General features: G+C 47.8%; 1 protein-coding gene across 4 annotated transcripts in view; it reads right to left on the minus strand.

Annotated features, from left to right (window-relative positions):
- The window catches only part of fam222aa (family with sequence similarity 222 member Aa), a 48,506-nt gene extending 25,637 nt beyond the window's left edge, over positions 1–22,869 (minus strand). For 2 of the 4 annotated variants that reach the window (XM_030418002.1, XM_030417999.1), the window contains exon 1: positions 21,952–22,869. In XM_030418002.1, the coding sequence (XP_030273862.1) occupies positions 21,952–22,000 (49 nt within the window). In that variant the 5' untranslated portion in view covers positions 22,001–22,869. Of the gene's footprint in view, positions 1–20,952; positions 20,974–21,951 lie in introns of those variants that run through there. The other 2 variants (XM_030418000.1, XM_030418001.1) reach the window with 2 other exon arrangements.
- Positions 22,870–26,967: the final 4,098 nt, after the last annotated feature.

Here is a 26,967-nt window from a genome sequence, read left to right on the forward strand (position 1 = left end):
TCAACCTAATTGAATGGTGACCCTGCCGTCTCACTGTGGGACGCCCCATGCAGTGCTTTTAACAAGCTGCTGTGTCTCCCCTCTTAATAAGCCCAAACAAGTTAATCCAATCGACACACTCAAACCCTTTCTTTTTCTTTAACAAGGCACTGCTTCTACCCCCTTAATCCCCGGCTCCCCCTTCTCCGTCACCATACCGTCACATGAATGGAGGGAGAGTGAAAGGCTCCATTAGCAGGGGCTGGCAGTAAAAAAAAAAAAAACCCCTTCAGCTCGGCACTTTCCACACACCCGCACTAAATAATTTGCTCTCATACTGTATATTCAAAAACACACACACACACACACTAATTCTCACATGGACCTGATACAAAACTGCTCTGCTTGGACACGGCACACAAAGAGGGGGTTATGTTCGCCGACCCCGGCCCACAAAACACACCGACAACAAAACAACACACAAACAAAAATCCTGAGGGGACGTTTGCCGACAGGCACGCACTCTGGGACATAAAAAAGGCATTGTTAACAAACCCTCCCAGCTCCACAAACAAGAGCCACTGATTCCCTAACAATACAAGCCCCTGGATGCACTCACCCACCAGCTCTGCACAACCTCACACCAGCGCAATAAATAACCTGCACAACAAAAGGCCATTGTGTGCAAAAAGCCTACAGTTTAGGCATTATTGCCATGATATACAGTGTTGGAATAACATATTGGCAGCCGATTCTTATATAAACGACGCAGCACGTCACCGTTACTGGAACTTATACGGCCGAGCAGTCGTATTTATAAGAGGTTTCTCTGCAGATGAAGGGCATCTTGGCAAAAACACTCAGCTGTTAGCTTTCCATATTCCAGTCAGCTTCAATAGCTTCGCCCATGGGATGAAGGGTGAGGAATGTCTGGCAATCCAATAGCAGAGTCGTCTGTCATCTCTAATCAAAACACGCCTGCCTAGACTAATGTCAACCCTGTAATAGCAATGAGGACTAATTGACTTCACGGCCAACTGCTGCATCTTTGTGCCGGGCTAAGTTTCATTAATGCTAAATAAACTGGCTCAGAAGGCAGGGAGCTATTACGACCATGTGGCAACCACATTTTGAAATGCAGAGAATGCAGAGCGCTAAAGGAAATGAAGATGAATGAGATGTAGATTAAGATTCACACAGAGACCGTTCAGGCCGGCTGGTTGTGTTATTGGGATGCGGGCCGCCGAGGGTCCGACGAACATTTGAGAATGTTACTCATATTTCAGCCGCTACCTGTTCAGCAGCCTCATGACGATCAACAACAGTCACTTCTGGGAAGAGGACTGCCGGCTGATTTGCATTCTCGAGATATGTGAAACTGGAAAAACATGTACTTTACTGTAACGTGTAACAATATGTGGTTTAAGGTGCAGTAAAAAAGAATTATCCAGCTTGAATTCCTCCCAACAAACAGGAGTATCATATCACCAGGATTAGCTGCTAACTGCTGCTAACTGTATCCTTATTATACATCCATGACTTTAGCTGCCGTTAGCTTGTTAGCACAGTTAGCCATGCAGCTAGCCGGACTACCAGGGGAGTGTAAGGCAAGTTTACTTGTATTACACACTTCAGACACAAGGCGACTCAAAGTGCTTTACAGGGAGCAATACATAGGAAATAGGAGAGTAAGCTAAAATAGAAGAGGTTTTAAAAGAGACAAGACTGAAGAACAGAAGTCACAGCGCAGTTCACAGCCTTGAAATTGCTTCAGTGAGAGTCCCCGGCGAACAGAAAGGTCCTCAGCCTTGATTTAAAAGAGGTGAGAGGTGTTAGTGATTACACTGCTGGCTCAGAAGCTTTGGACCACCGGGAGCAAGGAGGTGTTCAGGCCCGGGGCTAGCTGGTTAGCATGTAACTTCAGTAGATGTCGCTTCAACGCAGTAGTCTACATCCTCCGACGTAATGCAAGAACTGTGGTTTCTTTTCTTACATATTGCACCTTGAAAAATGTTTGTCCGACCTGTCTAACCCTTCCTGCTGTGTTTATTTCATGCATTATATCGATTAGCTAGCATCTTATGACATCTACGAGTAGCTAAGAAGCTGCTGGTGTTGCAGGAGAATCTTTATTCTGCGACCCGACAGGTGAGTACGTTCTCCCAACATTACCAAGTGATGTTATCAATAGTATATGAAAGCATGAAAAATGCATTTTAGGTGAATTAGATGTTTATACATTGAAACAACATCATGAGAAAAGACAGCAAATGCACGACGCGGGGCTTTTCTACCTGGAAGGTCCTGCAAACAGACCTTGCGATTGGTCCACAGGTGGCTCTGGTGGATCGTCCAGGTCAGACTCCTGTTGCCATGGATTCAAACATATTTTGTCCCGGAGTGATTTAGAAATAAATAATATCTCCACATATTGGAAACAATATGTTCCTTGACTACCACTGCTGCCAAAAGCTGCTGAGGAAAACAATACATCTTCCACTGCAATCCCCCGGAAACAGCCAGAGACTGTAATTCTCTGAAGTATTACATGTGCAGCTTTTGGTTGGGTTTACCAAAGGATCAGTTATGTAAGTCGCTGCGTGCTGCGCTTTTTTTACACCTACGCTATAGGTGAGAAGCGTACAGGGGCGTTCAGTGGGCTAAGCCCTTATTAGCTTGACCTTGACATCAGTTACAAACAAGTGCCCCGAGCAAATATAACTCATGTGACAGAGCAAGAAAATGGAAGCTTAACATATCGCAACATTAGTTTTTGACATGTTCTGTTGCTGTTCTTGCAAAGAGAAGATACTTTACATTAAGGTCCTTCTGATAAGCGTATGTTGGTAGCGTATATGGTGTTAATAATAGCATAATAAATACGATTTTTATAAATACTTTAAAGAGATGTGTTTACAGTTTATAGACAGCAGCCTAACAAAAGGATTTATCTCCCTAAAAAAATTGGTCCTGCTTCAAATCCGGCAGCTGCATAAAGCAGGTGAAGTCCAAAATAAAGGATATCTTCCCCCTAACAAGCTGTTGTTCTTGCTTCAGATCCGGTAGCTGTTAACTGTTGTTTATGTGTCACACCACAAACTTGGAGATGGAAAATGTCTGGAAGGCAAGGAGGAGTCAGACTGAAGAAAACCGGTACAGAAGATTTCAAAAGAGTCGACGAGGGCAGAGACGTATTCACGATGAAAGAAGCTCAAATGAGCATGAAAAAAAAAACATGTTTAATCGAAGCCAACTTTACTGTCATTAAGCTTAAACCTCAACAACAACACAGTACAGTTAAATAAAAATAGCACTGTGACAAAACACTAAATGCACCAAAGTCATTTGTCACTTGCAGCACGCATTTTCTTCAGCGTATGAAAATTGAAACCGAGCGAAAGAAAGCAATCAGATGTAAAACGCAACCACAACAAACAAAAACCTACAAGTCATAACTGACTCGCAGCCTTGCAGTTTTTTTCCGTTTTAATTGAATTTAAAAAAAGTTGTGTATCCTGTGCTCTAATTACCATCCTCAAACCCGACACATGCCTTGCAGTCCCACGCTGGGAGAGTCCCCCCCACCAGTAAAAATCTGTTTTGTTTCCAGCGCAGCGCAGCCAAGGTGCTCTTTACAACACGCCCGAGCCTCGGCGCTCCTGCCGGTGCCAGCGAGGGAGTTTGAGCAATGAGAGCGTGGCTTAAGATTGTCAGACAAACCACGGGGGAAACACATCCTCTTCTCCTCTTATTGCCTCAGCCTTCCTTGTATTGTTTTGTAAGGCGGCGGCATCAGTTGTCATCTAATACCACTTTCACACAGAAACCCTGCGCGTGTTGTGACATATTGAGCAGATGTGGAGGGGAAGCTGCGCCGCTTCTGCTAAAAAAATAAAAAGTGTTGATCACAGACGCACCAGAGGACCGCGGTTAATTGAATACAAGTCTGACGGCATTAAAAATTAAATACCCCTCTAAAAACAGTCGGGACTTTCAAACATAAATCACAAACCTTCCTCTGTAACTTCAGCCCCCCCGAATGTGAGAAATGAGCTGCGCTTTCTTGGGTTTTTTTTTTTTTTTTTTTCCACGCTGGGATTTATATTTTCCCAGTAAAACCTTATTACACACATTTTGTAAAGCATTGTTGATATTGCAAAATTTCTTATCCCGACGTGACACAATCCTTTATTGTCCCAGACAGGTCCATTCACGGCTTAACACAACAACAATAAAACAAGGGGTTGCTTTTTTTTTTTTTTTTTTTTCTTCCTCTCTCCCTCTCTCTCTCTCTCCCTCTCTCTCTCTCTCTCTCTACCCATCCTCACTTGAATATTCAAACAGTGTTCATTGTCTTTTTGTGTTTTGTTCATTGTTTGTTGTGCTGTCATTCCTCAGCTTGGCTCCTGAACTTCAAAGAAAGGCTTATGTCAATTTATGATGAAATGGAGTGAGCAGGCGAGAGAGACGAGCGAGACGGAGAGAGAGAGAGAGAGACGGAGAGAGAGAGATGGAGAGGGGGGAGAAAACCTTCGCGCAAAATGGCCCTGCCTCGAAATGTATGCTTATTAATGGGTGTTCAATAAATCAATGGAATATAATTAAATTCAAACAATGCGATTTCTTCTCTCTGCTCGCCGAAAGCCCGACTCCAAACGCGGCTGTCTGCGGGGCCTGAGGTGACCCCAATCCCCCGCGGTCTAAAGGACAACGCCGCCGCCTTTCACCGGAGGGTCCCGTGGATCCGATAGTCAGTCGTGCACAACGTTAGCGTGTTGCGGAGCCCGCGAGGCAATCAAAACGGTGCGCCGTTAAAAATGTTGACATTGATCTCATTTGATATATCTGAAGTGTGACAAAGCCACTTTTGCTCAGCTGGATATTACGGACTATAAAAGAGAGGATGACACAAGCGCTCGCAGCTAAGCTAGTCGGGAGAGGAAGCAGGCAATTTTCTCCACATATTTCCTCCGCGCCGTCGTTTCTCCGTCGCTGAGACTCAGCAGCCTCTCCCTTTATACTCCATAATGTGTGTGCCATCCAGCTGTTGTCATCCAGCTCCCTCTGAAATCTGGCCCCGGCCGTGCCAGCAGGGAGAATCCAATTGGACGGAGTGGGAGGTGAGGCTGCAGTTGGTAATCACCTGCTGGCTGAAGGCACAGATGGCACAAACACCGGCAAGATGTTCGCGCAAGCAGCAATCCAAGAAGTCTCTTTCTGACAGGCTTGACAGACAAACACAGGAACCTCAGAGAAACCCGCGGCAGGGCTGAGGAATCACCGCGTGCAGATTCGATGCAGAAACCTGGAGGCCTCGGCGCAAGCGAGCTACCTCAAAGTGCGAAGAGTTAAAAGCATCGATCTCTTGTTTTCACCGGCAAGGTCTCGGTGTCACTGCTCAATGATTGGGGAAAGTGAAAAAGTGGGCAGGTTGTAATGATTTTAAAAATGGTAGATGCTTTCCATGACAAAAGCGACCCGATAAGGGCTCCCCGTTATCAGCGAGGCTGACCAGCCGAGGAGAGAGTCGAGAAGCGAGGTCATCGAGGAGATAACGGCACGTACGTGCAGACTGATTATCTCCTCCCGCTCAAGGATTTTTGATACATCTCGTTGCTCCTGTGATTTATTCGCTAGACCAAAGTCTCGCTCGCCGTTTCGGGTCTCAGAAGCTGCACTTCAAGGAGAGCCAGGCTGGTGTGCACCTGTTAAGATTTACTCTCGAGCTGCCGCGACTTTAAATCTTCTGCCACACTGAGAGACAGTCAATATAAGTTTCCACCCGGGATTAACAGAAGATGAGCGCCGATACGTTTAACCGGCGAGCGTTCGGCTGCCGCTGAAATCGGGCGCGGAGCCGCTCGCCTTTTCTCTCTCTCTCCGAGCTCCGGATGAAGCGAAGTTGGACCAAGTCGTTTAGTTTATTGATGTTGCAGGCAAGAGATTTTTTTTTTTATGGTAGTCAAGGCTCCCAACACATCAAACATACGAGAGTAAAAACGCCCCGGAGACATCCCTCTTTCCTGAAGACTCCCCAGCAGTTGAGCTCCTTCTGCTCCGTGCGTTGCTGCTCGGGTGCCTTGGTTTGTCCTTCACAAGAGACAGGTAACACTGCCAAGACCCAGTAATTAGTGCAGATGGAGACTGTAATACTCTCTTCCCCTCCCCGCAGAAATGCCAAGGGAGGCAATCTATAAATTCCTGCATATTAATGCAATTTAAAACCACTCCAGACACCTTGCTGGAGGCAGGTGATAAAAAGGTGAAAGGCAGACTAGCTCGCACACAGCTGCTGATACGGCGGTGACATCAGTCCTGTCAGCAACTTCCTGACACCTCCGACACACACACACACACACACACACACACACACACACGCACGCACACACACCAAAATAACTCGATAATCTATCTCCTTTCTCAGAAAATGCTTTCCAAATCCTGACCTTAGGCCTTACAACTGGGTCTCTATCAATAATTAAACGGTAATCTAAAAACCCATTTGAGTTGGGTCATCTTTCCTGCGCCATTGTCCCGGCTTCTCCTCTTCCTCCATCTATTTTTTCCTCCTTTCTGTAAGATCTAGTTAGAGATTCCATTAGCATGAGAAAGCAGGCTGGTAATTGTCTTCACCCTACTGAGTGATCCCTGGATAGAGGATTAGGCTGAGAGAAAGCCCTATTTCAACTCCGAGCACAGATGCTGCCCCACAGCCACCCACTCCAGATTAGATTAGACTGCAGAGGGGATGAAACCGGCCCGGTAACTTCAGGCAACGTTAAACAGAGAGCGCGGACGGGAGGTTGAAACCAATAAACTTTTGTTCACCTTCCACCGCCAGCTGTGACCTCCCTTTATTTTCCTTCTCTCTGCTTTTTTTAGACATTTTTCTTTTTTAATCTACTAATATGCTTTTCTGCTGAAAATGGGGATTGGGGGGGGAGAGAGAGGCAGCTTATAATTTCCTCTCTCTTCTCTCTCGTCGCTCTCTCTCTCTCTCCCTGCTGATATACACAGAGTATTTAGAGCTGAATCTCCCTAAATCATCCCCCTGGGCCACCCTGTCCGTCACTAATCTGCCGCGCCGCCGCCCACTCATAAGGAGGTGTCACATTTCTGGCTCTCCTCCACGGGATAAGCACTTCAAACACCAGAGCCTCTCCTCTTGACCTTTCCACGGAGATGATCGATTAAGCCCATTGGATTTATTTCATAAACAGGCAGCCATTACATCAAAAAGGCAAGGAATTTACCTCGGAGGCAGAACTTCAATCCATATAAGCTTCGTGAGGGTTCCAATTTTTTTTTTTTTTTTTATTGGCTTTTTTCAATCCACTTCTCGCGGCCCCCATTAATAAGCACGGAGCCTTTTCAAAAGGTTTCGGTGTCTGAATCGCTGCAGTTCTCTACCTGTAATTATTGAAGCAAGTCACAATGACAACAGAGTGAAATCCAAGCGCTATCTGCACTCCATAAAACCTGTGGTGCATAAAAAACAGTTTAGCTCGCTCCCCCCCTGCCAGAGCGGGATGAAGCAGAGTAACAAAACGACTGAAAGGTTTGAAAGTACAACAGAATAAATATGGCTGCTTTGTTGAGAAAAACAAAACAAAAAAAAACGCCACATTTACGGTGCAAAGTCTTCGCTCTGCTCTCCACCTGTCCAGGAAGCTCTGTGGGGTAAACCAAAGGATTACAGAGGCCAGTAAAAAGCTCTGCCGCTCGCTTTGCTGCATGAGCCATTAAGTTACAACACTGCAGGCTTCCTGTTTTCACGCTCGAACACCTTCTACATGCTTTCAGCGAGGACAAGACTAAACAATCTCGAGTGAAACGCCAGAGAGGAGACACCCGAGAAAGACAAAGAGCAAATTTTTTTTTTGTTTTTTTTCTTTTCTCTCGACGACGGAACGCCGCTTCAAAAACCACAACAAATCACACGCCGCTTCGAATCCCATTTGTGAAAGTTTAAAACAGGAAACCTGAAATCGGTTTCAGTTCAGCAGAAAAGAGGGTTCCCCTCCGAGGAGCCCGGAGAGGCTCCCCCCCTGTTTGTGATCACAGTGTCCAGGAGCTCTGCCTCGGCTCTGAGGGACTCCTGCTCCATGGTAATCATATCCTATTTGAATAATGAGGCAATGCCACCACTCCTGCCGCCCTTTCCCCCTGCATCCTTGACTGGACCCTTTGATAGACACTAATTCCAGCTCCATCTATAAAGCTCCTCTCATGCATTTTTAATAGAATCTATTACTTTAGGATTAAATTATAAAAGACTGTCCTCCTTAAATTTTTAATAGTTTGCATAATTGGTATCAGGGCCTGAATGCGAACCATAAAAACCCAGTTTGTACAGGACTGCGCGGCGGAACGAGCCAGACAAAACCACACAGCACGGCCGCACAAAAAAAAAAAAAAAGCGGACACACATGGCACGCCACTATCGCAGGCGGGCACACATCTGCGCACGCCTGCGCACGCTCATGCGAGCGAGGCCATTATAGCTGTGGGGGTTCATTGCCGTGGAGAATGAGGCGGCGTGAGTTCAGCGCTGCGAATGAAGGGGACAATAAGGTCAGGGACCATGAGAGCTGCTTTTGGCTGCCGAGCTCCTGCAGCAGCCTGAGGCATGAGGAGTCACCTGATGGAAACAGGAGACATAAACCAGGTGTCCACAGACACCTGCTGCCACTGATGTCAACTGCGAACAGCAAAAACTACTTAGCAGGTTTACGGCCTCGCTTAGTCTCCGCAGCCACTGACAACTCTTTCCGGTCAGCTTCGGCGGAAAACGCATTTCCCTCCTCTGTTCTCCGTTCCAGGCCGCGAGTAAATGCCAACTGCACTCTTTTTCACTCTCGCTCTGCCTCTCCGGCTCAGCTCCTTCCAATAACAGACAGAGAATACAGGAGGGCAAATGTGTCTGAGGCGTCTCCTCTAAACTAGATCCCCCTTAGAAATCTATGCACGTCACCATCCCCCAAATTAGCACCGCAGGGACACCCCCCCTCGCCGCCCCCGCCTGCTGGCGGCAGCTCTTTGGCATATCTGTACCGGGAAAAATATTTCACACTGTATGAATTATTAAGTGCGGGGCCAGTGCTAAGCAGTGTGGAGATAGACCAGTTATTCACAGCTCTATTGGGACGGATGCGTCGGAAACCCGGGCCGCTCGGCTATCAGATCGTTTGTCACGAGCGATAGACAATTTACAATGAGAGAGTTTTTCAATTTATTCATTCTGCTGTCACTGCAGTTTTCTACCTCCACTCATTCCACTCGGCAGCCCCCTCCTCCTCCTCCTCCTGCAGCTCCGGCTCGTCTGGTGAGGGGGCTCCACGCTTGAACCAGCCGCCTGCCTCCCCGTCTGATGCCGTTGCTCACTTTGTCTTTCCTCAGCCCCGAGGAGAGGAGTGGAGGTGAAACGCTCGGCGAAAAGACGACATGAGGAGGGAGCGGATCCCGCTTCTTTAATCATCTTAACTGAGGTAAAAGGTGTGTTGGGGACCATCCTGTGACAGCTGAGGGGTTCAGTTCCCAGTGGTGAAGCTGTGGCAGTGCGATAAAGGAACAGAACAGGAAACAAGGCAGACGAGGGCGCTTGAGTGTGCCTCTTTAGGACTTTAAGCTCCAGGCAAGAAGAGACAAACCAGGAGGACCACCCCAGCAGATAGAAGTAAAAGAAGAACAGCAGTTGGCTTCTTAAACTCTGTCAAAAGGCAAATTAAGCCACGAGAGAGAGGAAAAAAACATATATAAAAAGCTTAGACATGATAAATATGTACAACTATTTGGATCTGTGTTGAAGTAAATGACTAAATCAGCGTAAACACATTCGCTTTGGGTGGATGGGGGAGAGAGAGAGGATCCGGGAGGGCAGGATCCTGCTTATTTTCACTTAAGAGAAATTTCCAAATAACAATGCCCACGCAGACAGAGAGAGGACCTCGGCACAAACGCCCGGCAGACTGCAATTTCAACATTAATTACCGAAGGTGAACCAGCAGTCAAAGCCGCCACAGATTTATCCCTGTGTTTTTTTTTTCTGCTCCCAAACACTCTCGGTTAAAAGAGAAATACACCACAGAACAGAACAGGCGAGCACGTGATGTTTTTTTTTGTTTTTTTTCTCCTTCCCGAGCTGAATGTACGAGAGGAACGGCGCATGACATCAGCAGCTTTGTTGGTCTAAATGCTCGGCGAGAGCAGTTTGACCTGTAAAGCAGCCCAGAGTGTTTCTCTGTCGGCGATGTTCTTTGAAAGCCTGACGCAGACGGGCTGCTCTGAATGGGCCTTGATGTGAAAGGCAGAGATGTTAGATAAATGTCCTCACAGCCAAGGCCTCTGCCCTCTTCCTGATGATGCATTCTTATACTCAAATACCCCACTCCCCCTCCACACACACACACACACACACAGAAACACAGACATGCAGTGCCAACAATCCCACTGAGGGCAGCATTTGTTTGGGGACAAGGTGACCCTGTTGCCTAGGGGCCTGTGAACGGGGACAATGAAGGCCTCTCATCCTGCACACACCCAGCCGGCTGTGCTGTGCTGATGACGGGGCGGAGGGGTGGGGGGGGGGTGTGTGTGTGTGTGTGTGTGTGAGGGGCATCACAACACCCGGCTACTGCGGTTTTAAAACCCTATTCAGGAAGCCCCCTGAGATAGCTCCTTTCACACCCCGCACAGACGGAGCAAAATCCCCGCTTGTAACCCAGAGTCACGCAGTCAACAGATGGAGCGGCTATTGAGTGAAGGATTGCGCCGGCAGAGGCGGCTCCTCATCCATCCCCGCTGGAAACAATGGGGCGGCAGGTCAAGAGTGCCGTCTCCGGGAGGTGGGGTCAGGGAGGAGGGGCGTGCTTTGACACAGTCGAGCTATGCGAGCGCTTTGAAACCGGAGGAACTGAGAGAATCCCTTTCTGGACGGCGGGGCGGAGGGGTGGAGGCTCGTGGCTGCCTGTGAGGCGCCCGGGATGAGACTCAGGTGGAACGGGGGCGCTTGTGTGTGTGTGTGTGTGTGAGAATCTGGGACAGCAGTGTTTGTGTTTAACCTGCAAACAAGAACAAAAAGTCATCCCTGCGTGCACACACCTCGCGTGTCGGGGGGGGGGAGGCGCAGACTCGCGGTTTAACGAACATTTCAAGGACCAACTGTTACCGAGGCTCTTCTCATCTCTGTGCACCAAAAGCTGCACCTAAACAGCACAGAGAAGTTCATTGTTGATGGAAAGCACTTCAGCGGGGCTACACAGAGAGCAGAGGAAACCTTTACCGCTGCGGAACAGTTGCAGTGCCCCGAGGACATCTTTTTCGTAAAACACTGAAGTGGATACACTTGAAGCCGATGTTAAATAATACACAACCACAGGCCACAGTTCAGTCTACTTATTAAAAGCACACAATTAAAGAGCAAACGCTTTACTTCACCGATGCCTTCTTTTTTTAAAAACAGCATGCGGCACGATGTGAGATCACAGGAAACGCAGGTGCCTGAGCAAAGCCCGTATAAATAGCGGTGTTATATTGTTCTGGAGTCATTATTAGATAGATTGATTCGCCGGGTTTTCAAAGTGAAAGGCCCAAACGCTCATCATGCGTGTGTGCATGCACGGTTGCGTGATCGTACGGCTGATCACAAAGCACCCTGTAGGGGAAAGTATATCAATTTCCATTGACCGGCAGTCTTGCTATCATGTGGCTCTGACCTGGGAGTCAATCAGTCATCTGGGTCGGCCCTGCCTCACTGGGTTTTCCACGGCCAGAGACGAGACAAAGACACGAGGAAGGTATGCAATGACCCCATAACTTCAGGATCTTTATAAAAGGTATAAACATCCCCACCTACAGAGACGCCGAACACTGCCTGCCACATGCTCCGCGCACTTAAAAAGGTTCGCTTTATGGGGCCATCCTGAACAGGAAGCCACTCATTACCAAGCAGAGGGTGTCAGGAGCATTGCAGCAATTCTCCATTAACAACCACTTGACAGGGAAGAACAGAGACTCAAAAAAAGACTTCCTACCACTTGGGAAATAGTCACAAATCACACCTAATTAAACACAAAAGCCGAGTCCATGAAATCAGAGCGCAGAGAGCCTTTTGAAAGCAGAGAGTCGCGAGATGCAAATACGTTTGCGCAGGGACACCCTCGTTTCATTCCCTCAAACAGATTCCGACTCAAGTACGGCGGGGCGAAAAAAGGTTGAGCTGCTATTCTTCCCTCGCCGGGTCACAACACAATACATCTATACATCTGCCGTTTGTCCTTCTCAGTACGCGCAGCTCTCGTGTGCTCTGAGGACGGAGTTGAAACAAAATAGAGAACACGTAATAAGCCTATTCCAACCAATGTTGAAAGGGATCAATAAGTGCACAGAGGAAGAAAATGGCCATAAACACAGAGGCTTTTATTCAGAGTGCCGCGATGCAGATGAAAGCGCAGAATGCACCTGGAGAGCGGCGCCGAGAGCGAGGAGAGCCCGTAGAGTTATCATGCGGGGCCAGAGAGCGCCGGCTACACTCAGACCTCGGCACCATCCATCTCCACGGCAGCTATTAGATTTCTAATATTGTTGGTTTTAGGGAGGCTCGGCTTTCCTGCCACAATGAGACAGATTCAGCCCCAGTTGCCCCCTTTTTTTTTTTCCCCTTTCAGTGTGGTCTCACAAGGTCCTCTCGGTTTTCTGCAAACAACACTGCTGGGCCGCGGCCCTTATTTAAAAGATTAATAGGATGCTGTCTTGGCGGAGCGGCAATCAGCGAGGTTTCTGTGACAGCAGCAAAAAAAAAAAAAGTGTGAAAACAAGGCAAAGAGGAGAGACCATTGTCACGGTTACCAACTGGCTGCCGCAGCTCAATTGAGATAGCTGTGGCTTTCAAGCCCGGCTGTCAATCACGGCAGCGAGCATCAATGGGGCCAATTTGAATGATAAAACGATAAGTCATGAGCAGGCGATTTCACTGTCATCGGGACAGGGGCTGTTTGAGTGTAACTCGGTATGGGTGGAGAGATTCCACCGCAGCCATATGGAATTTGGTTTTGCCTCGAGTCGCCGGCTTCACCCCTCAATCATGACAGGATGTGTAATCACCAAATGTCTTCCTCTCAATCCCTGTTACAATTGGCAGCACAGTGCTGTCACGAGAGATGGGGGAACAAAATGGAAAGCTGACTAAAAGACAAGCTTTAAGTGACACTTAATTTGAGATACCCAGGCATTCTCTCAGCTCCAGTAAACAGGATCCATCAAACTTCGCCCAGAGCCTGTTTGAGTCTGCAGCTGTCTGCTGGGAGAGGCTCAGTATGCCTGAGAGGTCCTCGGTTACCAGGAGGACCGATGAAGAAATCAAGTCCTCTAAAAAAGTTCCCTTAGAACAACAAGTCGAGGCGCAGCAGCGACGAGGACGCTCACACTTCATCTCATCCACGTCTGCAAACAAGCACTCAGAGCATTTCCTCTTTTAAAGACGAGGGGGGGAAAAAAAAAAAAGAAAAGAGCATGACAGAAGCTAATGACGGCCTCGGAGAAAGACGGCAGAGAGGGTAAAAAACAAAAAATAAAAACACACACAAGTGAGCTGGTGAAGAAGAAGTAAAGAGGAAAAACAGTGAACAGCTGCTTTCTCCCTTCCTCCCTTTGCTCATCCTAGGAGAGAGTCCCATGCGATCTCCCTGATCCTAGTTTGTGGCTGACAGAGGGGACCGCGGCTCTGTTCAGCTCCCCACTCACATGGCTCTGTGCCCCCCCCCCCCGCAGCCGCCGCCACCGCCACCCACCTCACCGTCACTCCGCTGCCAGGAGGAAAAGATGGTGGGGAGGGGGGAGCGAGGGGAGGGGGGGGAGGGAGGCTACATCAAGGAGAGACTCTCCCAGTGGGTTCTCGTCAGTTCCAGGCCATTGCACCTTGCTCGCTGGGATTTTGTTTACACACACACACACACACACACACACACACACATCCACGCAGAGGCAGATGACTATTAATGGATGCGATAATGTGGTGTGTGTTCTTTCTCTTTTTTTTAGGGACTTGGGGGGGGGGGGGGTGTACAGCCACATGTTTTGTTTTCTGCTCCAGACAGATCGCTGTAACTTGGTAACACACAAATAAATAAATAGAGAACAGCGTGACGCCTCGCGGAACCTATTTAAGTGGCGCAGGAGCAGATAACGTTCAATCAAAACCCAGTGATACGGTTGATGCGGTCAGCGGTAATGTGCAGCCAAAAGGCCTGACACACTTCCGCGGTCTTCGGGGACGAGCGGAGAGCGGCAGGCTGCCCCTGTGCGCTCGGTCTCTGCAGATGTTGCCTCGGAGAGCGGCGGGCTGCGGTGACAGCTGGACAGCTGTTCCTATAGACGCAGCCACAGAAGCATGCCACGGAGATGGAGGGGGAGGTGGTGGTGGTGGTGGTGGTGGGGGGGGATCGTGCTGTATGTTTAGTTTATCTGTAAGTTCCCAGGACGTGCATAGCTGTCAGTTTTTAGCAATGGTGCATGAGCCTGGATAAGGAAAGACGGCACCGAGCAGGATATGGAGAGAAAGCACAGATGGGTAACTATCAGACACGGCTGACATTATTTGAAGGAGCTCCAATGACAAAAAAACAAAGATTTTTTTTTTTTTTTGTGAATTGTAATTTGTCTCTCCATAAACGGAAAAGTCTAATGAAACTCCAACTGGCACGAGTCGAAACATTTCGTTGGATCCACGAGGTCTGTTTGAGCCACTTTTTTAATTTTTTTTTTTTTTTTATCATCACAAACAAGTAAAAGTTTAATACGAACTTCAGACGGAATTTTAAATCTTCATAAAAAGTGGGGGAGTCCAAAAAAAAAAAAAAAAAGCAGAGAGGATAATTGGCTGAGCATTAAAACCACTCTGGTCTCCGTGCCAACATTAGTGTCTGCTGGTGATGAAAGGCGCTTTAAATTGGGGTCGTGTTCAGATATTTTACCTTTATCCTGCCACTTAAAAACACAGTTGCCTAAATTTATAGAGACCCGCCGGAAAAACAGTGCGAGGGAAAGAAAAAAGAAAAGACAGCGTGTAGATTAACTTCCTCACTGCGGAGTAAGATTTGAAAAAAGGAGAATTGAAATGTTGGAAAACACTCAGCGGTATTAAACGCTGTCACCTGCTGAATAAACACACTGCAAATCATGTGTTAAACAGCTTGGATTGACGCCAGTCACATCTGCCAAAACTCTCATTTTTCCTAAGCAGGCCGGGCTATTCATTATGCCACAAAAGGTCAGCAATTTGTTCAACTCAATAAAAATGTTAATAAAACTAAGAGCCCACAAGAAGGAGAGAAGCACTCGCAGCCTCCGGTCGGCCATCAAAAAAAAAAGGTGAATATGTGGATGTGTGAGCTTTGTGCCGATGCATCGGTTTGAATGCAGACGTTGCATCTGCAGCATTAAACGCAGGTCAAAGGTCGTGCAAGCGGCAGCTATCAGGCAGGAAATACAGCTCTGACCCCGTCGTAATCCCGGTCAAACTCCACCAACTGCTCGAGCACGGAGCAGCAGATACAAACACATGCTGACACACACACACACACACACAGCAACAACTCTGCAACCTGCAGTACTGTAATCACACACACACACACACACACACGCACACACACACACACAAAGACCAATATCTCCAATTGCTCCTCGCACCCTCAACCCACTCTGCTAAATAAATGAAAAGACCCATTAGGCAGATTTCAAAGGCCCCGGCTCCGTGCTTATAATTACATACGAAATCTTTTAGAGGAAAAAAGTGATTACTCTGGATGCAAGTCTGGAAGTGGGTGGGGGGTGGGTTATTGCTAAGCAACCAGTCATTATCCTCCAGAGTGGAGCGAGGTGACCGGCCATCCGTCTAACTCCGGTGGCTTGCCTGGCTCCTGTGCAAACCCCCCCCTCCACCTCCTCCATCCTTATCCTCCGCCACTCTCTCCCTCTCTCCCTCTCCCTCTCTCCCTCTCTGCCGTCTCCCCGTCCGAATACAAACAGAGATAAAGAACGCTGCAATCGCTCTTGACACACAAATAGGTTAACACAATAAAGCCGGCTTTGCCTGGCTCACTCGAGGGAGGAAAGCAATTCCAGCAGCAGGCAGGAGGTAATAAAACAGGGCTAGGAGTGTGTGTGTGTGTGTGTGTGTGTGTGTGTGTGTGTGTGTGTGAGTCTGAGAGTGTGTGTGTGTCCATACATGTCCTCACGTCAATTCCTATGTTTTTGTATGTGTGTGGAGGCAGGCACACAGGAGCTCTTTGGCCTGAGGGCCTAATATCCCGCAGATTTCCAGCCCTTCCTTGACACAAATAATAACAGTGGGGAAAATGACGGAAATTCCAGCCCACTCCTCCTTTTAGATTAAGGAAACGGTGGCTTTATATTAGCAATATAGCCGACCTGCATCGGCCCTACGCAAACACATAAACGTCTCCCTGCGGGTCACACGCGCGGCTCTCCTGTAAACGGTCTGCGGCTTGGTTAAAATTCAACGAGTAAATTGAATGAGTTTTATCTGTTGCGAAGCCTCGGCTTACTCTCCCCCCCCCCCACCCTCACCGATGCGGCTGCCAACGCCTGGCAATAAATGATAAAAATCTCCAGAGTTTTATTAAATCGTGTTGCATTCACGCTGAACTCGGCGGGGAAAATGGCGAGGTGGGTTTCGGCAATTACAATGCGGACCAGACAGCATTGTTTTCTACAGTCGGTGGAAATTTCATTACCTTACAGCAACCGCCTTAGAATTGGGTAATAGCCTCTTTTTGTCACAGACACAGGCCGTCTTGCTGGAGGTGGGACGCCCCCGTAAAGTGTTATCCATTTGCAACAATACGCGTCTAGCCGGAAACGGTCCGGATGCTGGTCAGCATAACGTGCACTGTTACTCACTGATACGGAGGAGCTGAATGGAGACAATAACGGTCAATAGCTAATTCCTGGATTGACCGCGGCGTAATCAAATGCACTGAACCCTCGTGCATCCGTACGGCTGACGTATCCGTCCTCAGGCTGTTATAGACGGATGACGCAGGTCACATCTCTCACATGTCAATAAATAGAGACAGGGGAAGCATGTTTTCCCTGTGGGATGATTGAACTGTGAAGAAACCTCAATTAAAGCTGGCTGGGGAAGAAAAAAAAAAAAAAAAAAAAGTTTCCCACATACCGGTCATACAGAACAGCTATTTGTACGTGTCAATCAATTCTCCCTGCTTTTTACCGGCCGCTCCTTTCGACCAGGCAATCAAACAGCCGGGATGTAAAGCGGTGGCCATTGTCAACAGGGAATAAATTACCAAAGCAGGAAGAGAAAACACCTTATCAGTCTGATGTGTTTCCTGCTTCTGCAGAAAGCTACAACCCCCCCCCCCCCCCCGAGGGAGAGCAGTCAACCAAAATGCGGGGAGATGGAGATTAGGATGATGTGCGGCTCCTTGTTCCATTAAAGTTTGATCTTCCTCAATAGCCGAGGAGAATCAGATATCTCCCATTCAAGATTAAAGTACACCAGCATAGAGGGAGAGATTAATCAGAGGCCTGCATGAGATAAAAAAAAAAAAAAAAAAAAAAACTAAATAAAAAAAACACTGCCTTGCTTCTGGCATTGGAAAACAGTGGCAATAAAGAGTTCAGCTGATAATGTGAAACATGGCGAGGCACAATGGCAAATCAAACAAGCACGTACGGGCCTCCAAAACAAATCAAAGCGCCGGCTAGACTGCGATACAGCGGCTGGAGGAGTGCAGCAGGGGGCTGATCTGATAGTAACCAAGGCCTTCGTTTTATTACTGGTTGAGGTTGAGGAGGGCACGCCGAGGATTTTTCCCATGTTGCTCACTGTCGCCAGGCTCTCGCTCTCCCTCTCCTCCTCCTCTCCTTGAGATCAATGGCGCTGGAGTGATTTCACAGCAGCCTGCACTGTCACCCAGAACAAATCAATGTGACCATGAGGAAGGCAAGAGCGGCATTGTTTTTAAGGAGAGCAAATTCGCTGTTGGAGAGCTTGTCAGATTTGCTTTATTCTCCTTCTTCCTCCCCCCCCCCTCCAAGAACTCTCTGGATGGAGCTCACCGCTCTGGCTGCTGGGGTTGGTGACGGAGCAAACTTGAGAAAACTGCACAGTCCATCTATAGCCGGGTACTCATTAACCACGTGTAAACCGTGTAGTTCCTGCCCGTAACCTTTCCAAATCAAAAAAAAGGCTATATATTAACCTCAGGGGCCCGGAGAGAGACGTGACTTCCATTCAGTCTGACAGGAGGTGAGAGGGGGGGGGGGGAGAGGGAGGAGGGAGGAGGATCATCGCTGTCCGTCACGCGCTAAATGGCTGCAGATAACTCCCCCCCCCGATGAAGAGCTCCTGATGTCGAACCGACCACCAGCAGGGTCGGATCACATGAGCGGGAGCAAGTGGTCAGGTAAAGCTTTTTCCACGACAGAACGAAGAGGGGGGAGAATCATCTGCGGAGCAACAGTGTCGCTCACACGTAGCACTCATCAGAAACACCGCAGGGGAGCGCGTTCGTAACGACACGCCCGTGGTCCGCTTCAGATGTCGCTCTGCACGTGGAGCTGATGTGAATTTTAACACATTGCGCCATAAAAAAAATGGAGTCATACGGGGACATCAGACTATTAAGCAAGTATCCATGAAATTGGATGTAAATTGGCGTCATCAGACTCACCGGGGACGAGGTCGACGACAGGGAGGGAGGCCGGCTCGCAGATGGATCAAATATGGCTGACTTGAAAACTCGAGAATGAGCCCTTTGCCAACAGTGACCCCCAAACTAGAGCCGAACCGACACACTGGTTGGGCGACACTATCAGCTGACATCAGGTATGGATCAGTATCTGTGTCTATGATGCGAAAACTGTGATTTCAGAGATTGCAAAGCAGAAGAAGACGATGCCTGGGCGGGCCACGATTAACACATTCCCAGTGAAGCTTACTGTCAGACAATGAAGTTTACTGTCAAACTGAGAGATATTCTGCCTCCATCACCTTTGCACGATCATTGCAGAATTGGCGGATGTATCCGTCCGCGTTTGACCTCGACACTGGTCAGCGGAAACATCCGGAGACCGTGGAGACACCGAGAGCTGCTCGTCTGATTTTGCACGTCTAACAAGACTTCAGAGGGTCAATCATCCAACCATCTCATCCCTGCTGGGTCCTTCCTGTAAATGTAATGCTAAATCCCATCAAACCTCTATTTATTCACAGCGGCTGGCCTGGAGGACGCGTTCGTTTCGCCCACAATCATCCGTGGGAAGATGCGGTTTGTTTTGTGTCTCTTCGCTCCGTCTCCACGTCCTGATGCGCGCGAGACGTCTCCCTGCTGCTGCTGCTGCCAGGACAACGGCGTTTGTATAAAATCATGTAATATTGTTAAGTACAAGAAAGGGCATGTCTCTTCTGTTTGCCTGCGCATGAAAAGGTGTTAAAGCAAAACATACGCGGCAGACTTTTTTCCTGAAATGAAACGCTTTGATCGGGTGCCTAACGAGCTGCTGTTGACGCGGCTCTGAGAGGAAAAACGCTCGCGCTCCCCTTCAAGTGTCCGATGATGTTTCCAAAGGAACGGGGCTTCGTGCTTCTTCTAGGATCTCGGCTAATCTGGGAATCTTTTCTTTTTCCTTTTGACAGCAGGGGAAACGTTATTTACATCTGCTGTATATTTCTCTTTAATTGGACTGAAATTTGTTTTAAGAAAATGATGTTTCGTTCGTGTGAATAAAGAAAGGAAACACATCCATTAGCAGTCCACACAAGAATGGACATGCTCATCTTCAACACTTGAGGGGAGGGTAGCGCACACACACACACACACACACACACACACACACACACACACACACACACACACACACATCTGTATCTACTATTTTAGTCATCTTAAGTGCCAAAATGAGTTTCGCTGCCTCTGGGTAGGTGTTGAGACAATCAAACCATGCAGGGATTAAAAAAGATTAATACACAGTGCAGGAAATTAAACTTCAGCGACTTTAACGATATTCATGAGTGGAGCTCACTTATTCACTTCAGGCAGGCACTTTAATAAGCAAAGAATACAGTAAGGAACCCAAACGCTATCAATCAACCAAGCTGATATGCAATTGGAGTTTGCAAATTGATAAAAAAAAAGGCGTTTTTTAGTTAGAAGCCAATATACGTTCTCCACCTTCTAACTTTTCCCCCGGCACGGCAGATCAGATTGCACATCAGTGATTGAGGTTTCTCAGTGTCGCTGTGACAACAAGTTTTCAGCCCACCAAAGCGTTTCACATTCTTCCAAGATTATTTGTGGATTTTTTTGGGTCTTTGTTCGACAGCTGGTAGCCGAGAGAAAGCGGAAACCTGGTGAAAGCCAGAGGAGGATGAAATGCGAGTCTTGCAGCAGGACACTCGAAGGTCCTATGTTGCAGTAAGAAAAAAAAAAAAAAAAAAAGATCCAACAAGCAAGCCAGAAAAATAAAAGAGGCAAAAACAAGAGCTGCAAACTCCGAAAAGGTAATTCAGTGACCCAGATATTAAAGCTTTTCTGCCATTTCCTTCTCCCCCTGCCTTGTCCAACCATCATGTTGAGTTAAGGCAAGCATTATGCTGGGAAGACTATTTGTTTAGGTGAGGAGCAGCCGCAGAGCTAATATGAGCACAATTTGCTCAGCAGGTCACAGGCGCAGAGTGGAGGAAGTAAATGAGGCAGTTCTGCCCCCTCGGGTGCAGCCCCTGCCTCATACATCACTGGATGTTTTATTCAATACAGCCAGGAAGGCTCTATGGCAGGTGCCCTGACTGTGGGGGCGCCTGCCCTGCTGTAGGGGCCCATATTACATTCAGCGAGCTGCCTGTCTGCAGGGCTGCTGGGGAGAGAGAACGACTGGAGCCGGTGAGGAAGATAAATTTTGAGGATGCTTGTATAGTCTAATGATAAAACATACCGTGTGCAGCTCCTCCTCTCCGGCGCAGTCAGCATAATGTGCAGGCTCATTTATGTGCAGGCTGAGCGATGGAGTTAAATATTGCAGAGGCGACCTCTGTGACCCGCAAGCATCAAAGTTCAACAGCCTGAACTCCACCTGCCAGCATCCACATCCAGGTAAACTGAGGAGGGGTGGGGGGGGGGGCTCAGACAGTGAGACTCAACACAATCACACTTTATGTATTTGTATTCCAGGGCCTCAGCTGCCGGGGGGGGGGACAAATTTGCAGAAGAATTCACAGGACAATGACAAATTGCCTCCAGACCTCGCTGCAGCACGGAGCATCATCCATGTCGCCGAGCACAGAGCGAAAAAGTTTTACAGCGTTACGCACATTCTTCCGTGAAATTTATGAGCTCCTTGATAAAAGCCTGTCACAATATGCAGGCGCGCAATAAAAAGGGAGATTGTATGTCATTATCACTCCAGGGTGAAAAATCACTAATTGCAGCAGACACTGTAGTCGCCCTCCCCACACGCAGTGACGCACGGGGGCGTGCAGATGAGAAAAAAAAAAAAAAAAAAAAAAAAAAAAAATCGCACCTTTTGCTCTGAGACGCAACTCCTCTGGTGCCACCACGATTCCTGCCTGCGGTGCGATTCCCCCTCGACAATACACTTAATTGCCAGCCATACTTGAAAAGACCAATATGACACATCAAAGCGGTTCCTGAAGCCATCCGGGCTCTCTAACAAGTCCGATTTTACAACACTTCCTTTTTTTTTTTTTTCTTCTTCTTTTTTTATTGTGGGTCACGCCAAGGAAACAAAAAAGGGGTTTTAAATCCTGAGAAAAGGGAACATTTTTTACAAACACTCGTTATTTTCAGCTGTTTTACCCTCCGAGGAGGATCCAGACAGGATTCTGCGTTCATGGTTTCCAACACCGACCCCGAACCGAACCATCCTGCATGCGAACACACTTACAATAACATTTAGAATAAAAAAGATATTTACCATAAATTGCTCCGTAGTGCAGACTAGAGCTCCATGCAGATCGTAGCATTCACTGAGCAATCTGCTTCATACTTCTGTGCTCCGAAATTAAAAAGGATTCATTCTGTGCTCCAAAATCCAGCCGCCGCTTTGTCGATGTCAAATGTTGATTAAGTTTATCCTCTTCTTCTTCCGACGGTATGCAAATACAACCGGTAACCCTGCGAATTAGATTCCACACTATAGCCCCTAGCATGCAAAGTTAATAAGCTTTGCCTTTTTTTCTCGACTCGGCTGCCAATTTTTGTCGAGGGCAAAAGCGCAGGTCGGCAATTTTAGGAGCGTCCTCGGAAGGATTGCGCACCGAGCGCGCCTCGGGTTTTTCAGCGTTTAGCCTCCGGAACACAGTAAAAAGGTCCTGCTGCTGCTTCTTCTTCTCGCTTGTATGTAGCTCCAAATAACAGACCTGTGAGTCGAAGGACTGGATGGTTGAACTGCTACGCAGTATTCCAAAATCCACCGCTGTTACGCATGGGTTTAAAGTGGTCCGCCTGCTCGCTACGGACGACCTTAGGTAAATTAAATCATGCAGATGTGTGTGATATTATCTAGGCAATAGTGTGTGAAGATACCCTGAAAGAAATCAAGGCTGGGCCGAAGCAGCTGCCTGAAATATCCTAAACTGCTGCGGTGTAATATCCCGGCGATCGGCTCTGCTCCGTCCGTCACTTTCTCCGCGGTGTCGGCAGCCTCTCTCGGATGTCTCGCCTCCCGATTCAGACTCAGATTTCCAGCTGAGGCAGTGAAGTGAGCTCGGTGGCGACGCTCCGCGATGCTCTCTTTGGTCTGTTCACCAGATCAGAAGCGGTTACGTGTGAATAAAGAGCTCGCAGCTTCAGGCGGCTCCGGGATGCGGTCCTGCCCTTGTGCCGAGCTGCCGAGACTGACAATAACCCGGAACGCTGCAGACTGTCAGGCTGCACAGACCGCCCACCGACCAATCACTGCACTGAGGGAATAGAAACATTCCCACGGGTTGGCCAATCATCGGTAATTGAGGACTGTTACCATAGAGATGCTCGGCGTCCAAGCGTCTGAAACCACGTTGTTTATTCGCGGAATAAGAAAAGAAATGTGCGATATAAATTGCGGGACGCAGATTGAGATCTTTAATCACTCTTTGATTCTTATCAGCAGCCAGTTAAGAGGTTTGCAGGCGCCTCTTCTGTTAATGGGAACGCCGGGCTCAGACCTGCAGGCGTCTTGCTCTGCAGACGTGCCCTTGAGCAAAAAAAAAAAAAACGAAAAACAACCCTGATTCACGTCAAGCTGCGAGGAATGGTGCTCCGTGGCTGCTCCACAGGGAGCCATAACGCGTTATTATGCAACCAGAACACAATTAACTGTGATTAGCATGCAGAATCAATCTACTGCTTATGAATTGTTGACTGTAAAACGCCATTTAACTTAATTGGTTTGAAACTCCTATAGGACGAATATACCGCGCAGAGATAGATTGCGATATGAGGAGTTTCACCCAGAGGACCCAAAAAAAGTTCATGAAGGCAGATTTATTAAAGGAACATTCACACCAGAAAATAAAAAAAAAAGAAATAATCCTCTCGTTATCATCTGCTGATGGAGTCGGAGAAGATTCAGAGTCGACAACAAACTTTCAGAGCTTCGCAGCGTCGCAGCGTTCTCGTAAACCGTTAAAGTAGATGGGGACTTGTTTTAAAACATAAAAATCAGGGTAATCCAAGTCTCCGGAAGCCCAGAGATCCAAAACTGACAATATTCACACCTTATTTTTTAAGCTTCACTGTAGCGGGAAAGCTAGAAGCGTTAGCTCGTCTGAAGTGGGTGCACGAGCTCGACCGCAGGTTCTTTAAAATCTATTTTTTTGGATCTGGGGGCTTCTTGCGACTTAGATGATGTTTGACGACCCGTACGCAGTCGTTTCACGTTTGTTTGCGGTTATTTCGCCCCCGCCGTTTTGCTAAGAAGCTCCAGAAACACGAAAAAACTTCACCTGACTTTTCCATCCGATCGGGGACGAAAACATAATGAATGAACTTTCTTTTTTTGTTGTTTTGTTGAACTTATCCTCTAATTGATCTACGTCTACTTAAAATGTCCCTGAACGCTGATAATCTCATGCACTCGACTCTTGTCCACACACATCGGCTCACTCGCTTTAAATCCTCCTGCCTTTAAAATGTTAAACTACCAGGACGACCTCCGTGGAGCCCGACATGCATGTGACTGTCTGCTTAACTGTGCGGGATACTTTTCAGTGACACCTTCAGCCTACATGAGTCACAGCAAACAAGACACATATTTTTTTTCTTCTTCTTCTTCTTCACGTCATGACAGCAGACGGGAAGTGGAAGGGTTTGCTGTGACACACGCCCTTTCAGCTCTCTCCTTCTTCTCGTTCGTGCCAACTGTGTCCGGTGCACGCAGACCTTCGGGACACACAAAGGCGGTACAAGCAATCACACATCATGGACTCTCATAATAAGCTGACGCTGGGAAGTGGGTGATGCAGCACTCAGCTTATGCCAGTGCTGATAAGAGCCTGAAAGTATTACCTCGGTCTGGCAGCCCGCTCCAAGAAATCCATCCTGAGCCAGGTCATCAATTCTGCCCTATCTGATTGCTCACCAATCCCTGGCAGCTCCATGTCGCTGTCCTGGCTTCTGCCTTTGAAATTCTCTCTATGACTTGCACTTTCATGCTAGTTTCTTTCACTGAAAAAAAAATAAATAATAGGTGCACAGTGTGTGCACACATGGGGTCTTTTATGTGGTCGTACAGCTACATGATATCAGAATAGAGAGAGAGAAAAAAAAAGTGTGCCTGCTGGAAGCTGAAGTTTTCCACAGCGGCTGACAATCCCTTAAATGTATTCACCGCAATCACATCTCCCCCTCACCGCTGCGGCGGACCTATAGTGCATACATTAAAGCCTGTGGAGTTCAATCATATCACCTACGCCCGTGTGGCTGCACAGTCAATCAAACAGACGAACAATTAATTGAAAAATATTCAACCAGAGCTGTGTTGTGCTCCAGCGAGGCAGGCAGGCAGGCAAATAAGCCATTTGATTAGCTGATAAGCAGATGACTCAACAAACATTCAAGGCATGTTTACTGTGGTTTGATTAGAGTGCGCCCAATACGCAGAAGATTGGACACAAATACGTTGTGAAAACACTCAGCTGTTCCAATCCCCAAGGCAGCGTGAGGGCACATAAAAACAATGAATTATTTATGGGGGGAGACTAGCGAAATATCACAGTGGATAATTTTCTGTGGGCTATATTAAATGCAGTCTTCAAAATGATACGTCTGAGTCTGTGCATTTCCCAGAAATCACTCGCAGTGACAGGATCTTAAAGCCTGGAGATTGGATATGAAATCACATTAAATATCTCCCTGCCAAAAGCAACCTATGAGCGTTTTACTGAGACACCAAAGCGGAGAGGGTTATTCACATGCTAATTGGGGCTCCTTCGTTTCTTGGTAAATATGATCAAAGGGTATTCTGCTTTGTCTCTGTTTTAGGTATTAGCCGCAGTTCAAAATGAAAGACCTCACTATCAAGGAAAAAGCCTTCAGCGTGCCTCATCTGAAAGAGGGTTCACAATACCAATAAATCCAGGTTCGGCTTCAGTAAAAACCACCGCAGCTCCCGTTCGAACGGGGGCATCTCATAAATAAAGCTCTTGTACGCCCCGTCCAGAGCTAACATTAGTGTCTGTCTCCCGAGCTGAAAGCCTTACACTGCTACAATTTGTTCCTGAAAGTGAACTCAGTTTAATTGAGCAAAGTTCAAGTCTCCACAAACAGCAAAGTAACAGGAAAAAGAAAAAAAGAAAAATCGATGGCAGCAGAGGCATGGAAAAAAGAGATAGCATTGATTTATCCGCCATTGATTCGCGCGGATCGCTGCATTGTGCCCCGCGGGCTGAAATGCACGCTGTCTGCCAACTGATGGGGATGAATCTGAAAAGGTGTCAAGTGGTTAGAGGACACAGAGGTGGAGGGTGAGATCGGACGGGGAGGGGAGAGGAGAGGAAGAGCAGACTGGAGAGAGGGAGGAAAAAAAAAGAGGGAGAGAGGGCACGAAAGTATCAAACAGATGAAGGCGGTAGACGGAAGGCTTGATAAGCGGGGATAATGTTGCGAGGATGACACCACCACTCTGCGGGGTTGAGCCTCCACAGTGTTGCGTTAAATGTCTCTGACAGGAGCGAGAAGAGATCCAGATGAAAGCGGAGAGCCGAGCGAAAGAGCAGGCGGCCTGCAGCTAAAACCATCAAGACACCAGTTAGAAACAAGACTTGTCCGTCCTGTTGACAGTGCCAACGTCTTAAATGAGTATGAACACTGCTGACCCTTATTTCGGCACTTAGAAGAACCGCGGGAGGCCAACTTCAGCTGAAGTCAAAGGCTGCTGGCTCCAGCGAGACTGTATGAGTAAGCATATATCAACCCCCGCTGTTGCAAGTGCTTGACAAGACAAGCATCTTTTGCAATATCTTAAGTCTCAGCAATTGGCAAATAGATGTCTCCCCGGAGACTTTGTACTGACAGCCAAATGTTGTTGAGGCGAGGGGAAGCCAGGACAGAGATCAGAGGCCACAGCACCCACACAGACCCAGACGAAGAAGTGTTACTCCCGAACTTTGGTATTTTTACAACATCCCTCTGTCTCCTCTCCGGCTGTTGGCAGCATCACGTCCGCGCTGAAACTACAGGAGAACTATGTGTTTGCTGTTGCAGCCCCGCGCTCGTGGAGCAACTCCTCAGAAACGCTGTTTGGTTGGTAGGTCAGAAATACCAATAAGACACATTCTTTCCAGCGGCCTCGCTGGGTGCAAAGAGCGGAGTCTCAATCAATTTTCCTCGAAGTTTGCTCCGCATACTTCATCGGTTTGTTTTAAAGGTGCGATACAAACGGTTTGACTGTTTCCATTTAAGACGGACGGCGTGTCTCTGGGCGGAGAGCGATTCCCCGTGAAGTGCTCTG

Source organism: Sparus aurata, chromosome 5, assembly GCF_900880675.1.
Source record: "Sparus aurata chromosome 5, fSpaAur1.1, whole genome shotgun sequence".
In the NCBI taxonomy this organism is placed as follows: Eukaryota; Metazoa; Chordata; class Actinopteri; order Spariformes; family Sparidae; genus Sparus; species Sparus aurata.